General features: G+C 35.5%; 1 protein-coding gene across 1 annotated transcript in view; it reads left to right on the top strand.

The window, feature by feature from the left end:
• U2SURP (U2 snRNP associated SURP domain containing) overlaps positions 1-17,570 on the top strand; it is a 62,668-nt gene that overhangs the window by 35,601 nt on the left and 9,497 nt on the right. The window contains 8 exon segments of the mRNA XM_017882279.1: positions 505-592; positions 1,598-1,720; positions 2,796-2,952; positions 3,721-3,816; positions 4,486-4,552; positions 8,655-8,814; positions 14,515-14,625; positions 17,205-17,323. Of these exon segments, the coding sequence (XP_017737768.1) occupies positions 505-592; positions 1,598-1,720; positions 2,796-2,952; positions 3,721-3,816; positions 4,486-4,552; positions 8,655-8,814; positions 14,515-14,625; positions 17,205-17,323 (921 nt within the window).

The raw sequence follows: 17,570 nt of genomic DNA on the forward strand, positions 1-17,570 counted from the left end.
AAAAAAAAAAAAAAAAAAAAAAAAAGTGTAACCTTTTCTCAGTTCCCCAGAGCTCTCTTTCTGTGTTTATTTTTTGAATTAGGCAAAGGGAAGCTTTTCCCTAGGAAGTTGCTCTGAAAAGAAATTTAGAGATCTGAGTCCTACTCTTATGTCTGCTATTAGTTTTTTTGCCTTGGATGAGTCACTTTTCTAAGTTTTCTGTTTTATAAAATAAAGAAATTGGATGAGATGGTTCAACATATCCTAGATGTAACGTTTCTTGCTTATAAAGGGAGATAATAGGGACTGTTGGGGAGTTTGTAGGAGAAAAATTCAGAGTAATAAGAGTTAAAGCAATTCAGTTACGGTTTTAGAGTTTAAACACCTAGTTTTTGATTTTTAATAATTTCTTGATTAATTCATAGGTATTTTAAGTTCAGGAGGGGTTTTCGTTGGCTGGCATGCTGAAGGGGAAAGGAATTTTAAACAGATTTTATTTTAAAGAATATATTGTTTGAATTTCAGTTTTGAAACAAAGTTATGTCAGATATTTTCAGACCTCAATGCCACCTATCGTACAATTCAAGGCCATTTACAATCTGAAAACTTTAAGGTACGTTTATTGTTTTACTATTTTTGCCCTAGTGTTTTAAATGGGTCGGGGGAGAGGGCCTTGAAGGGCTAGAAAAGTACATAAGACAAGTATGAGACATAAAATTAAAACTTAGATGTTGCAGAAGTTACTCTTTTAAAATTCTGTCATTTTGTTTTATCAAAATCAAAATTTAAAAGATACTATTTTGACAGTAATTTAATTTTAGTTTTAGTTTTAAGTATTGTTTAAATATTATAAATGTTAGTCTTTTTTCATAAAACAGCCAGAAGAATCACTTGTTTTGTAATGGTATATACTATTTGGCTGGATTAAAGACATACATTTTAATCATATTTAGAAAGTCTACTCTGTTACCAATTTTTTTATAACCTCTTAAGCTGTAGTCCAGTATTAAGAAAAGCCAGGTGGAGTACTTTATTTATAATTGACTAAGTAAATATGCTTTCATGGGAAGATGACTTTTTTAAGAAAAATTTTTAGTTTGGGAAGATGCCCAGTGACCCCACCATTTAGGGCATTCAGACAACTCCCATTTTTAAAGTTTTTGACCTTAAATTTTGACCATAAGTTAGAATTTTAAAAAAAGTTTAGGGAAGATACAGAGTAAAGTGTTAACCAGAATTAGGAATTACTTTACTGGACCATAAGGGGATTCAGGTCAAAACTTGGCTACTTTGGTTTTAAGTTTTCATAAGTTTCTATGTAAGTCTTTCCTGAATGTGGCTCATGTGTAGTACTAATGGTATGGGAGCTGACCTTAGGTGGTAAAGAGCAAATAATTACTGTTTATTTTTCATTATATTTATTTTTAGGGGTTTTTTTTTTCTTTTAATTAGAAGGTGACATTGATTTTTTTTAAAAAAATGGTAATATATAGTAATTTTCTTAAAAAATGTCAGTTTAAAGGCAAATTTAGCAAATCTTGATGGTCATTCTCATGAACTGAAATTTGAGACATATAGCCCAAAATAAAAATTTGTTATCTGTTTCCTATTTATTTAGCAACGGGTGATGACTTGCTTCAGAGCATGGGAAGATTGGGCAATTTATCCAGAACCATTTTTGATCAAACTACAAAATATTTTCTTAGGACTTGTAAATATTATTGAAGAAAAGGAAACAGAGGTAGGCACTCTGTATTTGGTTGTTTTTAAAGTTCGTTTCTGGGGTGGAGGTTTCTTGGAATTATGCTACGTTACATATGCGAGGTATATTTCTTTCTGAAAAATATCTGTTGCTTACCACTAAATAGTGGATTTTTATTGCTGGAACCCAGGAGTCAAAATTACATATAGCAGGGATTCTCTCTCTGTGTCCTTACGTGAAAATTGATGAGTGGTTTTTTATTTAATGACCTAAGACTTATGATATTAACAGTAGAAAAAAAGCAAGTAATAGAGCAGTATATATGTAGCATGACTTTATTTTGTTAAAGATAGCTATATAAGTAAAATATGTGCATGAAAAGATGCATCACATGATAGCAGATATACACCACCGTTCTGTTGTTTTTCTTTACCTCCTAAATAATTACTGAACCCTTAATGTTTAATTCTGCCTTACTAGTCAAGCTACTATGTTTTCACTTTCACTCCTGCAGGGTCTTCCTAATTGACCTTACTGTTGCAACCCACATGGTGCTTGTTTCAGTTTCCTAAATGTGTGTTTTCACCTACCATTGGCCTGTATACATGTCCTTCCCTCTTTCTGGGATTTATCTTTACCTGAGATCCTTCAGATCTCAGCTCAGATATAACCTTAGAGAGCCTTCTCTGACCTCTTTAAGTGAAACTTATTATGCTAATAGTATGATATGCCTTTTTGCTGTAGCAGTTACCATAGTTACAGTTAAGTATATATTGTTGTGATGATCTGATTTCCTGGTTCCCCCACCCCCCCAAAACAACAACAAAAGCCTTTACTAGGCTCTGTAACAGGGGGACCAAATTTGTTTTTGCTCATCATTGCCTTACATGGTACCCGGCACCAGTGAACACTTGGTAAATATTAGATAAATGCCCAACTGACTGCTTCTTTAGCAAACTGGATGATAGAATATATATTCTTACTATGTCTTACAATGTACCTTGGATTGTGGGTATCCTGGTATGTTGGCTTGTACTGGATTACAAATTAATCTTACAAGCAGTGTGACTTCAGCAAGCAAAGGAAAATGTTATAATAGTACACATTTCCATAGGATGTTCCAGATGACCTTGATGGTGCCCCCATTGAGGAAGAGCTTGATGGTGCACCTCTGGAAGATGTAGATGGAATTCCTATTGATGCTACTCCCATTGATGATCTTGATGGAGTCCCTATAAAAAGTCTTGATGATGATCTTGATGGAGTGCCTTGTAAGTTCAAATTTCAAACTGATTAAATCTAGCTAATAAGTTTGGTGACCAAAACTCTAATTTCCATACATGCTGATATGGCAGAAGGTTATAGTTTCTCATGAAGGTGTCAAGTTAACTATTTCTGATTTTTTAAAAATTCAAATACCCAGTAATACATTTATTTGTATGCTGTGTATATAAAAGATCAAGAAGAAGCATTTTTTCTGGTCACATTTCTTTGCTGGGACAATCAGCTTTCTATAACATTAGCAAGTTTCTCTTTTTGTCTTAATTATCAGGAAATTATAGGCAAAATCTTGTGTTCAATTATGCATAATCCTGGGTACCTGGTTTTATCAGTTCTGTATTATTAGTTTTTCTAACCTACAACTTCAGTTTTCCTAGCTGCCTAGAACCATTTCGAAAATAGGAACTGTACACAGCTCTTTGGTACATTTGAATTATATGTTTAAATATTGAATAATGTATGCAGTTTTGTAGAGATTAGGTAAAGGTATTAAAGATTTGTTTTACTTCTCAACTTCTTCACTTGCTTAATATATTACTAACCTGTATTTTCTGAATTGATATAATATATACTGTTAAAAATTTTGCCCTCAGATGCAGAGGATTGATTTAGTCATAGTCCTTGTTCTCAGGATTACTGTTTGTCCATCCGTGTCCTTATTTTACTTTGCTTTTTAATAATATGGTGAACACCCATGAACGTAATACTTCGCATCATCCCCTAGTCGTCAGGGTTAATGGCTTATCTTTCTCTAATAGTGGATGCAACTGAAGACTCAAAGAAGAATGAGCCTATATTTAAAGTTGCCCCATCAAAATGGGAAGCTGTGGATGAATCTGAATTGGAAGCACAGGGTGAGTAAAAGTAAAATAAGTATTTTTACATTAAGTACTTAATAAGTTATTTATTGGTGTGCTTGTATGTATGTTTTCCTTTTATGTTTTATAACACATTTTAACCTTAATACTCATTGTTATCGTATTTTATGTCTAATGTACACTTTTATTGTGGTTGGTGTTGCTGTTACAATTTTCTTAGGTCCTTCAGTTTGGAGGCTTTGAGAGTAATGAGATATCACTGAAAACCTTTCAGGTTAAGGCATTTTAGTAGTAAATGTAGATAGGAAGCTGTACCTACGTAGAAATCTACATAGAGGTCAGTTTCAGAGAAACTTTTTGATTTGACCCTACCATAATGCTAGACTGATTAGATGCCATTTAGACCTGTCTCTCACTTACTTAGACCTGTATCCTAGTGCTAATAATCTGTAATTGTTACTATTTGTAGGTTCTAATGAAATCTTAATATTCAACACAGAAACAGGGATGACATTATTCATCACTTCATGAATTTGAATTATACTGTAGGTGTGAGGAAAGAAATTTGGCATATAAATAGCTATTTAGATAAAGGAAACTTCTGTAATATAAACTTTTCAGTTCTAAAGCTTGAGCTTCCACTGTGCTGCTGCAAAAATGCTAGTTTACCTCATGGAATTACATCCTCGTTTTCCTTCTGTTCAGCTGTTACAACTTCTAAATGGGAATTATTTGACCAGCATGAAGAATCAGAAGAAGAAGAAAATCAAAAGTAAGAATCTAAGTTCTAAATTTACTGTTTCTTGTTCATATACATTCCCTTTTTCATTAAGAGATATAGTTGAAATAATAGTGAAGTGGAAAACTTCACTTTTGCTTTCTGGTCTTGATGGATCTGATTTCATTTTGCTTGTGAGTTTTTTACGCTGGGTTACATTCTCACTTTGTAGTTACTAATTGGTCAACTGCATTTGTTTCAAACCTTTGCCATCAAATATTGTTTTGGACTCCACAAAAAGTGGTTTTTAAAATGTGAGTAGGAAAGGTTATACTCCTTTCTTTTGGATTGTACATTGCTAAGAAAAATATTGCATTATGGCCATTGTGTTATTTAAATATAAACCTTTCAGAAGAACTAAGAATAAATACAAAGGAAAAAAAATCTTTTCTTTTGAAATATAGAGAAATAATTTTGATTTTGCTGTTTGGTAATTACCCCAAAATTGTTTCTGTATTTGACAACTCTGCTCTTAGATTCTCCTGCAAGTTTATATTGGTAGTTTTTAGGAAGTGCTTGACACTTTTCAAAATCATTGCAAAGGGAGTTGATTTTTTTTTTTTTTAATGAGTAGAAGAGATGGTTATCACAAACACAAAGCATAGGTTGCTGTCTTTTAAAATTTTGCATTCTTCTATTGTTCTCAGATGGAAGTGGGAACAAAGAGAAAGCCCCTGTGTGTCCTAGCACAATATGGGCATTTGTGTGGATTTAATAAATGGGTATTTGGATTGATGGGAAAATGTGATCAGTCAGCAGGCTATAGAAACACAGTTTGATATGATGGTGAATACTTGTCTACAGTGATGTTTTTCCAGAAATGTTGGTGTGATTAGAACAAGTCAGCAGTGATGATGACAAAATATTTACAAAATATAGATGTGGCTTGCTAATGGAAATAGCTATCTGAGGCTGTTTAGGAATACACGAATTGAGAACAGTTTAGTTCAGTTTGCTTTAAAACAGTGGTTTGCTGAACCCTTTTTATGTTCATGATCCTATGATTAGTAACATCATTTTAAAATCACTGCTTTAAAAGTAGTATATGTACTCATAAAATAATTATTTAATTTTATTAAATTAATAATTTAAATTAAATTATTATTTTTATTGAATATACTGTAGGTGTGAGAAAAATTACTGTAGTGTAGGGGAAGGAAGGATAGAAAAGCCATTGAACTGAAAAAAGTATTGTTTCCCCTAGTTTATTTCGTAAAGGTATTAGTTTTTTGTGTTAATGTTTGGAATATGAGTACATTTTAGCATTGATGTTGAAATAATCATACAATGATGGAAGCCTGGATCACCAGAAGTATAATTTTAGATTTTTCATTTTTCGTAGGAATTCTCGGTAAATCATGATAATGTAAACATAACTGAAAGTACAAAGCAAGGAAAAAAAGCTTTTGCGCAGCTTCTGATCCTTGAAATTTTCTCATGCCTCACTACTACTCTCTAGTGGCTGAATCCTAAATGCCTTTTTACTTAAGGCTGATTTTGTAACTAGTAATTATTGTATTTTGTGGCAATATAGTGATTTGTGGCAGAAATGTGATTTTAAAGCACGTTTTGGAGAAAAGTTACAAAACCAATTTCATTTGTATCGAATACTGTATGGGTTTAGAATCTTGAATTTGCATGTCTTTTTAAAGAACAAGAGGAAGAAGCTATGATATGATTTGAACCTCGAATTGTGACTAAAAGCTAAGGCCAAAACCAGTTTAGAAAAACTGCTTAAGCCTTGAAAAAATTGTAATAGCAATTTAAAATATTTACATATTTTAAATCATGAATAGAGCTCATTTAAAAAGTCTTAAGTAATATGGTTAAATGTTAATGTTCAACCATCTAGACCCTTTCTGTGTATATAAAAACATGCATAGCTCTTTGAACGTAAATGATGTAATACTACTGTACATACTATTCTGTGACACGTTTTTCATTCAGTGTCATTGGTATTATTCCATTTTAATCTATTTACCTGTTCTGTGTTCATCTATGATTGAAAACAAACATTTGGGTAAGCATACAAGGATGTTTACCAAAGAATATTTGAAATTGCAAAAGAATTAGAAAAAATTTTACAGGCTAGAATTGGTTAAGTAATCAATATCTGCTGTATTGTATTTTATAGTAACTGTGACTCAATTTAACAAAGTCATGTCCTTATTGACTCTTCTAGAATAATTCTTCAGTAAACATCCCTGTTTACGTAAACAGACATACACTTCAACAATCTAAAAGCATCTGAAACACTTGTAAAATTTTATGTACCATAAAACAGGAAATTCTTGTGTTTAAAAAAAATTAACTAAAAACTATATTTAGGAAATTACTGACAAATCAATGAGAAATATTAAGTAAAACTTTTTTTCCAAAAGAATATTTTAAACTGTTGGTTTGGACTTTTTTCTTCCTTAACTAATATTGTATTTAGTTGTACCCATATGGTGATATTAATGATTTGTGTGGTTCCGAAGATGAAGTTAGTAAAATATTTTAGTAATGTCTAGAAAGGACCTTTGGTTGAGATATTTAAAAACTAGTATCAGAATTTTCTCAGTATCATATCTTTTCTGATTCTGAATTGACAGCCTTTCTTTTTATCTGCCTGGCGTAAATTTTCTGTCATACAAGGAAGGTCTTATTACGTAAGACTTCAATTTAATTTTATTTGGAAAGAATTTAATTATAACTGTTTTTACATTGTTAGGAATAATTCTACATGTGTATTAAAAGGAATCTCTCTGCTTATTGTAGAATGTCCTTAGTACCCGAATACTAACATAGAAGGGCTTGTGAGGTTCAAGTATTAAAGGCAAAACAGCGTTTGTTCTAGGTTATGCCAGTAATGTTGTTATCACAGTCAACATTGTTTGTAGGAATTTTGTTTGTATATACATAAACATTCTGAGTTTGTTTGTACATGGGTATCTTGTTTTGCCCAGATTTATTTGCCAATAATACATACACACACACAACCCAGTCCCAGAATGTGAAATATATTTTTTAAAAAACCATTCATTCTTTGTGCTTCAAGAACGTTTTCTTAATCCTGTACTAGCATTGATGACCAGCTTTACATATAGTTGCCTGTTTGTGTTTCCACTAGACTGCTTCTGGAAGGACAGGAGAATTTTTCTTCTTTGTATTCTAAGTGACTTACTCATGATAGTCTCTCAGGTTTTTATTTTCTTCCTGTCTGACCCAGAACCAGTGCAACTTTCAGAATCAACTAAAATGTGAATACTGATATTTGCTAATATATAAATGCATACATTGCTTTGTTATTAAGGTTATGTGCTAATCAGGTAAGGTCTTTACCAGCTGTATTGATTATTTCATAGTAACTGTGACTCAAGCTCATATATTTTCTAGATTGATTATAGGCTCTGCTGAAGTTACTAAAGTCTCACATATAGCTTTTTAAATTTTTATTTTCATTTTGATAGTTTTTGGGGTACAAGTGGTTTTGGGTTACATGGATATATTATTTAGTGGTGATTACTGAGATTTTAGTGCACCTGTCACCTGAGCAATGTACACTGTACCCAATATATACTATAGTCTTTTATCCCTCACCCCCCTCCCATCCTTCCATGTCCCAGAAGTCCATTGTATTATTCTTAGGCCTTTGCATCCTTGTAGCTTAACTTTCACTTATAAATGAGAACATACAATATTTGAATATTGTTACTCACAATATGAGTGAAGTAACTCGGGAATGGAAAACATGAAGCTTCTTGAAATCACTCTGAACTGTGAAGTATGCAGAAACTAGATTATTCGTTTCATTTAACTGCTGCAAGGAAAGTTTGTTGCAAATGGAAGGCACACAGATAACATAAGCACAATTTATTAAAGTATGCTTATGTTGAAGCTCACACATTTTCTGTGGAGGAAAGAAGTGTTTTATAAAATTGTCTATAAAATATTGATCAAATATTGTGCAAAAAATGCTTGAGGTATGAATTGTCCTATTATGTTTTGGTTGCATTTTTAAGCTCTAAGACAATGAAAAATAAAATAGGTGGACTATAAAATATAGTACACTCTTGCTGCCTTGAGATATAATGTATTCTGCTTATTTCTAAAGTCAAGAAGAAGAAAGTGAAGATGAAGAAGATACTCAAAGTTCCAAATCTGAAGAACATCATTTGTACTCTAATCCAATCAAAGAAGAAATGACTGAGTCCAAGTTCTCTAAGTACTCTGAAATGAGTGAGGAAAAACGAGCCAAACTTCGTGAAATTGAGGTTGGTGTTGCAGTGAAACTTAAATTACACTTTATTGGTTTTTCACTTTCTCCACCAAATTAAGCTGCCTCATTGCATTATATCTTAGTGCATATTGTTCCCTCTCTCTGCTTAGAACTCTTCATACCAGGTGACTTTTCTTCAGGCCTCTTCAACCATCTCTTCACTGACAGTAGCCTTTTCTTACCCTTTTGGACTTGCTTGCTTCTTCCTATTTACTTCTGTGTGATTTTGTATGTATTGTGAGTTATGTATGTGAATGTGTATTTTGTTCGTTTGCTTACTTGCTTATTTAATGTCTTTCTTCCTCATTAGGCTGTACTTTCCATGAAGGGAAAAGACCATGTCTGTTTTCTCTTCATCATTGTATCTCTAATACATGGCACATAGGAGATCCTCTGAAGAAATGGATTCTAATATATAGATTATATGTGTATATATATACATGTAATACATTATATGTCAGGTACTATGAGAAATCCATTTCATTTTGAGTGTTCATAGTATGTAACTAGGAAAAAGTAAAATATTTTCTGGCATGTTCTAGTTATGTTTACATTTTATTAGGCTCATTTTTAATGTCTGTACCTGTAGTATGGAGGAGAGTAGACATTGAGTGGGTCTTTTTTGTTTTGTTTTGTTTTGTTTTGTTTTTTTGAGACGGAGTCTCGCTCTGTCGCCCAGGCTGGAGTGCAGTGGCCGGATCCCAGCTCACTGCAAGCTCCGCCTCCCGGGTTCACGCCATTCTCCTGCTTCAGCCTCCCAAGTAGCTGGGACTACAGGTGCCCGCCACCTCGCCCGGCTAGTTTTTTGTATTTTTTAGTAGAGACGGGGTTTCACCGTGTTAGCCAGGATGGTCTCGATCTCCTGACCTCGTGATCCGCCCTTCTCGGCCTCCCAAAGTGCTGGGATTACAGGCTTGAGCCACCGCGCCCGGCCTTGAGTGGGTCTTAATACTAAAAAATGAGGAAATGTATAGAAGAGCCCAGACTATCTCAGGCGGACATTTCCCTCCCTTCCCCCCCCCCCCCCCCCCCCCCCTTTTTTTTGAGACAGGATTTCTCTCCGTTGACCAGGCTGGAGTGCAGTGGTGTGACCATAGCTTACTGCAATGTCAAGCTACCAGGCTCAAGAGATAGCCTCCGGAGTAGCTGGGACTACAGATGTACACCACCAAGCCCAACTAATTTTTTTTTTTTTTTTTTTTTTTTTGCATAGAGGTTAGGTCTCACTATGTTGCCCAGGCTGGTCTCGCCCTCTCCTTTTTAAATGCCTTTTGTTTTGTCCAAGGCTATTCAGACATGTCAGAGAGAGAAGGGCTTTGTAATGCCCTCAAGGGGATGAAATATTCCCAGTAAATGCTAGCAGGAGTTTAGCAATCAGTCTCAAACCTCTAAAGAATGTATGAGAGTGAATTTTCATACTGTATACATTCATTGAACAGTATTTTTGAATGCCTACTGTACATTAGCACTGTCGCCCTTACTAACTTATGATACCTATCACATTGGTTACCTCATTGCCACTTCTCCACATAACCACTGTTGGGCTGATACAAGTTCTTGCCCACCTCTTTGTCAGACATCACCAAACTGAAAAGTAAACAGAGACAGCATTTTGTTTTAACCTTACGTAGAGTCAGCGTGGTGTCATTTATAAGTAGAGATGAAGGATTTTCAGAGTTGATTAGTTGATTTATTTTTTCCTGGGATGTATTCATATACATTTTAAATATGATTTTTAGAGGGATAAGATGTGTGTCAGTGAACACACTCACCTGTACACCTTTTCAACCTACATATGCCACTCTTTTACGCCTCTCACCTTATGAGAAGCTCTGCCTTTCTCTGACCTGATGAAACTGTTGGAGTAGAAACAGACTCGAGTTAAATAAAAATACATTTTCTTGATAATAGAAGCTATTCCCTTATATAAATGCCCCAACTGTTTAGAATGTTCTATTTCCTTATTAACTTAAAGAGAGGAAACTATTAATTTAGCTTTTTTGTTAACTTAGGTGGTTTTTACAAACCTTATTCTTTCCACCTTGTATATGTGTATATGCGATACACATGCATGCACATTGCACACATACACCTTATATGCATACATTTCCATACTACATGTGGTCTTTTGTAATCTAGCCTCTCCTTTATGTATTCAGTGATTATTTCTCCTGCTTTCATAGGTACTGCCTCTCACAACTTAGTTGTCTTTCCAGGATTTGGACTATGAACTAAGTCCTGATTTTAAAATGTGTATCTTGGCTTCATCTTAGAATTATCTAATCCTTCTCCTGTATTTCCCCTGAGAGATTTAGTCATATGCAATAAAGTTCCACAACAAGTGGCAAACTTGGACTAGAACTCAGGGCTCATGAGCTTTATCCCAGGGCTTTTCACGAGTAGCTCTCTTCTCTGCCCCTAAATTTGGATATCCATTTCGAGATTTAGAATCCAGTGAGTACTGACCCTTTTATTGGAGAACCATTAAATAAAGAATTAAGTTCTAAATTAGTTTCTCTAATTAGTTCTATTATATTCTATAGTATATATACTATAATTTTGCATCTCCACATGTGTCCTAATAAAGATACCTATAGCTGAACATTTTTTAGCATGGAGTAAATAAAAACCAAATGATTCGTGTTATAAAACATGCTTTGTAAAAACACAAAAATCTTGTAGCTATATGATGGGGTGGTGGCCAGAAGCCAGTTCTTAATCTTTCAGATACCACTGAGAGCAGTGCCTAGGCTGAAGTTACCTTTTCTCATTCTGTTGTCCCCATTTCTACCAACAAGTAGAATAGTGGGTGGGGAACCAAGTGGAGGGTCTTCTATCTTGTTGGAAGAGAGGGATCACTTTCTGTTCTGGTCCCTGAGGAAAGAGTGAACAGTTGAGTCGGAAGGTGATAACTGTCTGTTGTCTGAAGGCAGCAAGGGAGGGATGGTTAAGCCATTGCATGGGCCACTTCCTTTTGTGTTGAGACCCTTGATCATCTGTTTTCTGTGTGTCTTGGACTTGTGCTTGAGCCTCAGTTAGACTATATTAACAGGAACTATAAGTAGGGATTGTATAGTGATTTTTAAAAAGATGATCTTAGGAATCCCTCCTCTCCCCTAAGTAACATTCAGGTCTATTGTTTGACTCTTTTTTTTAACCCAAACCGATTTACTACAAATACATTCTGTGGAAGAGTCATCTTGGTCATGAGAGGCTTCACACAGTGATGAACTTAGCTATTTATGTTGCCCACCCCACCCCCTTGCTTTCTTAGCCTTACATCTTATCTTTTTAAATGCAGTCATGATTAAAACACACAAAAAATGTAGACTTTTAGAGAGCTTTGAAAGAAGAGAAGGAGAGAACATCAAAGATCTGATTATAAAAGACCCTGATTATAGAAGTGAAAATATGTCTGAAATTCCACCACTTTGGGAGGCCAAGGTGGGCAGTTTGAGACCAGCCTGGCCAACAGGGTGAAACCCTGTCTCTACTAAAAATACAAAAATTAGGCATGGAGGCTGAGGCAGGAGAATCACTTGAACCTGGGAGACTCTGTCTGGGAGGTGGAGGTTGCAGTGAGCTGAGATAGCTGTCACTGCACTCCAGCCTGGGTGAGTGAGACACCGTCTCAAAAAATAATTAATTAAAAAAAAAAAAAAAGCGAAAACAGATGGAAAAAGGACAAAATTGGAGAATGTAGAAGAAACATTCATGAAGTCAAAAATAGTGAAAATGCCACTTGGGGCCAGGCATGGCGGCTCATGCCTGTAATCCCAATACTTGTGGGTGGATCACCTGAGGATTAGAAGTTCGAGACTGACCTGGCCAACATGGCGAAACTCCATCTCTGCCCAAAAAAAAAAAAATTCAAAAATTAGCTAGGCTTGGTGGCATGCGCCTTGTAACCCCGCTAGTTCGGAAGCTGAGGCAGGAGAATCGCTTGAACCTGGGAGGTAGAGGTTGCAGTGAACCGAGATTGTGCCGCTGCACTCCAGTCTGGGCGACAGAGTAAGACTCCAACTCAAAAAAAAAAAAAAAAAAAAAAGAAAATACCACTTGGAATGGGGAGAAATGGTAAAAACTAAGTTGTAGTAAAGAGGGTAAAAAGCAAATGAGGTCTTGTTTTGAGGTATAAATAAAATGCTGTAGCAGCGTTTAGTCCATTTAAAGGATATATCAGTGTCTGAATAAAATAGGATAAAATGTTAGCATCTACAGCAATTTCGTGGGACAAGAATGCTCCCTGTTTCTCTTTGAGTGAAACAATATTGAGCAGATTGACAGTCCAGTGGTACCATCCAAGATCCATGTGCTTTCTACCACTTGGAGGATCTTCCAGGTCCTCATACTTGTCCACCTTATTAGTCCTCTCTTAGAAATCAAGAAGGTATTTTCACCCTTGTAAATTTTTTGGGTAATTTAAGCTCCTTTAAGCCTTAGGGTAGTTTTCTTTTACTACTTTGTAAAGTCTTTTATTTTAAATTCAAAACCAATAATGAATTTATTCTTTTACTATTTTATATAGTACACAATTTTAAGATACTTATATCTCCAGAATAAAAAGCAAAGTTAAGCTCACTTATTGCAGGTTTTTTCTCTCCCTGTAACTGATTTTGCTAGTTTTTTCACATTTTTATCCATTGCCATTATATAAGTATATTATATGTATTTGTTTGTGTGTAGGTGTATTGGCCAGAAATCGCTGGGTAAACATCTATCTAGGTGGTCTGTTTTTACAAACAGTGCTACAATGAATATTTTGTACAGATACCTTTGTCCACTTATATAGGTAATAAGAGATGGAAGTTTTTCTGTTTTGTTGTTGTTGGTTTTTTTTTTTTTTTTTGAGACGGAGTTTTGCTCTTGTTGCCCAGGCTGAAGTGGAATGGCACCATCTCGGCTCACTGCAACCTCCACCCACCGGGTTCAAGCGATTCTCCTGCCTCAGCCTCCTGAGTAGTTGGGATTATAGGCATGCACCACCATGCCTGGCTAATTTTGTATTTTTAGTAGAGATGGGGTTTCTCCATGATGGTCAGGCTGATCTCGAACTCCTGACCTCAGGTGATCCGCCTGCCTCAGCCTCCCAAAGTGCTGGGATTACAGGCGTGAGCCACTGCCCCCGGTCTGGTCTGTTTTAATCAGTATTTGCTCTTACTGTCTTATAAAGTACCCTCCAAATGTGATTTAACCTTTTCTTTGTGTTTTGATGTCTAGTGGTTGCACTGTGAGTGAAACCTTCAGACTGTGTGCAGCTTTGTGTGTTTGGTCTTACATGAACTGAACCAGAATGCCACAGCCCTCCCACCTTCCACCCCTGCCTGTTTTTTAAAGATGTTTATCTGCATTCTGCTGTCATATCTTGCTGGCAGTGTGCTTGCCTTTAGCAACCTTGCTTTTCTGATTTGGGGAACCGGATAGCAAATTTGTTACAATTGTGTTGAGAGTAAGTGGGTTCTTACAGCCATGAAGCACGACTCATGGTTTTTGAATCCTCTCATGACCAGAGAGGCCTCCCATCTGGTCAGCTGACTTTTGCCTAGTTGGACTTGTCTGACAGTTGGCCTTCAGGTGAGGTTATATTTTGACTGAGTACTAATTAGTTACTACTTTGCTATAGAAAAGAAGCAAAACAGTGCTTGAGAATCTAGAATGATGAAAATGCTTATTTTTAAAATGTTTTATTTCACAGCTCAAAGTTATGAAGTTTCAGGATGAATTGGAATCTGGGAAAAGACCTAAAAAACCAGGCCAGAGTTTTCAGGAGCAAGTAGAACACTACAGAGATAAACTTCTTCAACGAGTAAGGAATAAGTATACCCAACAATACACATTTTTTGAAGTTATTTATTTGACTTCCTAGAATACTGGTATACCTAAAGATGATTTCAAATTATATTCTTTGTTTAAATTTTGAATACCGGTAGGCAATTAGAAACATTTGAAATTTGATATTTTAAAAGTGTTTGGTTTGGAAAGGAGCTGAAAGGCAGCAGCACACTATTTTATTCTGGATACTACCTGTGGACAAGAAGATTAATTCTGCTAACAGCATCTTTTGAAACTGGAAAACCCTTCAGGACAAGTCACATTTGTGACGGTGAGACACCAACAACCCTGAGAGGTGGTACAGAAAGAAAAAGATGGAGGCAGGGTTTGGGAAGTTCTGGTGTTGAGAAGTTTATTTCATTTCTCATGGTTTCCAAGGAGGGACAGCAAGTGGTAGAATACCTCACTGGTGAGCTTTGAGTGTTTGAGGGACTTGATCTTCTCGTGCATCACAAAATTTATAGGAACATGCAGAGAATTTTAGAACCAGGAATTCCAGGAATTTTGTTGAGACTGCTATTAATTTTGACTGTCATTGCAAAGAATAATAATAATAATGAGATTATATAGAAAGTGAAATAGGAAAGAGCCATAAAAAGGAACTTAACAATCACTATGAAGTTGTTAATGTACAAAACTGGTGTCGGGGAGGAGTCTGGTAGAGCAACTGTGGTGCTGCTCTCTGTTGCATACTCCTAGGCAAGTCACTGTAGTCTGCTTTTTCTCTGAAACTGGGTTGATATTCCCAATTTTGTAAGATTATGAGTTAGATAATAGCTACTATTATTACTGTTACTCTTCATTTTAAGTATTTTAGCTATACTATGATTCCTATAAAGTAGACATCTGAATCAGGAAATCATTTTCATTATCAATCAGGAAATGCATCCTACAGATCACCAAAGGAAGTCAGTCTGCTCAGCACCACTCTTTAAAAAAGTTGCACTCTATATATTTGGAAAAAAGATAAATGAGATTTTGTAAAAGATGCTACTTATGGCCGGGCGCAGTGGCTCACGCCTGTAATCCCAGCACTTGGGGAGGCCGAGGTGGGCGGATCACCTGAGGTCAGGAGTTCGAGACCAGCCTGACCAACATGGAGAAACCCCGTCTCTACTAAAAAAAATACAAAATTAGCGGGGCATGGTGGCACATGCCTGTAATCCCAGCTACTCAGGAGACTGAGGCAGGAGAATCACTTGAACCTGGGAAGCAGAGGTTGCAGTGAGCCGAGATGGCGCCATTACACTCTAGCCTAGGCAACAAGCATAAAAAACTCTGTCTCAAAGAAAAAAAAAAGAAAAGATGCTGCTTACCTATACCCCCATAGGAAATTACGCCTTGAGATGCTCACTGTTCTGATGGTAGCAAGCACAAAATGAATAATACTTATATTACCACTTTAGTCTCCTTGCACTCTATGATTATAATTGGAGAAAAGGAACATGATCCTTGCCTGATTCTATAAATAGTTGTATTAGAACACAGCCATGCACATTGACTTAGGTATTTTGTAGGGTGGCTTTCACTCTGCTGTGGCAGAGTTGAGTAGTTGTGACAGAGACTGTATGTGGCCCACAAAGCATAGAGTATTTACTGTCTGGCTCTGTATAGAAAGTGTTTGCCAACTTCTGGTATAGGCTTTTTTCACCTTTTAAAAATTAGAAGAATCAGCTATCACATAGCTTGCTTGATGCATATAAATCATAGAGAAATTAAATTCCTGTTAATGAAGAACTTAGTTTTGTGGATTTATTGTCCGTAGCCACTCCTTTATATGCAGAAATCAGAATTTCAAATGAGAAGTGGCAGTTGTAGCATCTGGGGATAAGCAAATATGTTATTTTTTTGGTTTATTGTAGAGTCATATAGTCAGTTTGTATTTAGGATTTAAAAATTGCAGTGTAATTGGTACTTGTTTCCCACTAATAAAATTTTGATGGAAGATACTGTGAATAACCATTTTCCTTTTGCAGCCTTTTTTCTTTGGTAAGAGCTTTGATTAAATCAACTTGTTTATAGTTAGACGGATCACTTTCTACTGACTATTTTATTGTAACTTATGATGGAAAGGGCAGTACATTGTTGGCTTTTTCTGATTCGAACTTTTCGGCAGGTGGGACAGTAGGGGAAGAGCTCTGATTCTAGAGCTTGGTCTCAAATTCTGACCTGACTCTCCTGTGTGACCATGGACATGGTACTTAATCTTTCTGAGTCTCAATTTTCATCTCTAGAATGAGGATAATAATAATTTTCTTAGGGATGCTTTAAATGATTACATGAAATGGTCTGTGGAAAGTTGTTTAGTACATTGTTTGGCCTATAGTAAGCACTCAGTAAATGTTTAGCTGCTGTTGCTAGGATTAGTTTTATTTAGTATAAGCAAAAGAAATGACTAGTTTTCCCTGGAGGGGTAGATTTTTTTTTAAAACAGTATTGTACCTTAAGTAGTAATTTAAAAAATGATTTCCTATAAGAGAAAATATTGTTACATAAATGAGATTAACCCAGATTGATATTTTTAAACAACTTAATATTTTCTATAAAAAACAGGAGAAAGAGAAAGAGTTAGAAAGAGAACGAGAAAGAGACAAGAAAGATAAAGAAAAATTGGAATCTCGCTCCAAAGACAAGAAGGAAAAAGATGAGTGTACTCCGACAAGGAAGGAAAGGTATAACATTTCTCATATTTAATGCATTTACTGGTTTCAAGATTTGCAGTGGTGTTTTATAATATTTTCATTATTGATGCCAGCAAACTGGAAATGTTTGTTCATGATAAACTTGTTTGGGTCCTGCCTGCAGAAGGCGGAAGTAGCGGAGAAATGGGACATTTAGTTGGCACTTAGTTAACTGGGTGCATCATCCCTTCACGTGGTTTATATGGTATCCTTAGCCTTAGTTCAGTGCAAGATTTCA

The sequence above is a fragment of the Rhinopithecus bieti genome, unplaced genomic scaffold (genome assembly GCF_001698545.2).
Source record: "Rhinopithecus bieti isolate Rb0 unplaced genomic scaffold, ASM169854v2 scaffold_12642, whole genome shotgun sequence".
Taxonomy (NCBI): domain Eukaryota; kingdom Metazoa; phylum Chordata; class Mammalia; order Primates; family Cercopithecidae; genus Rhinopithecus; species Rhinopithecus bieti.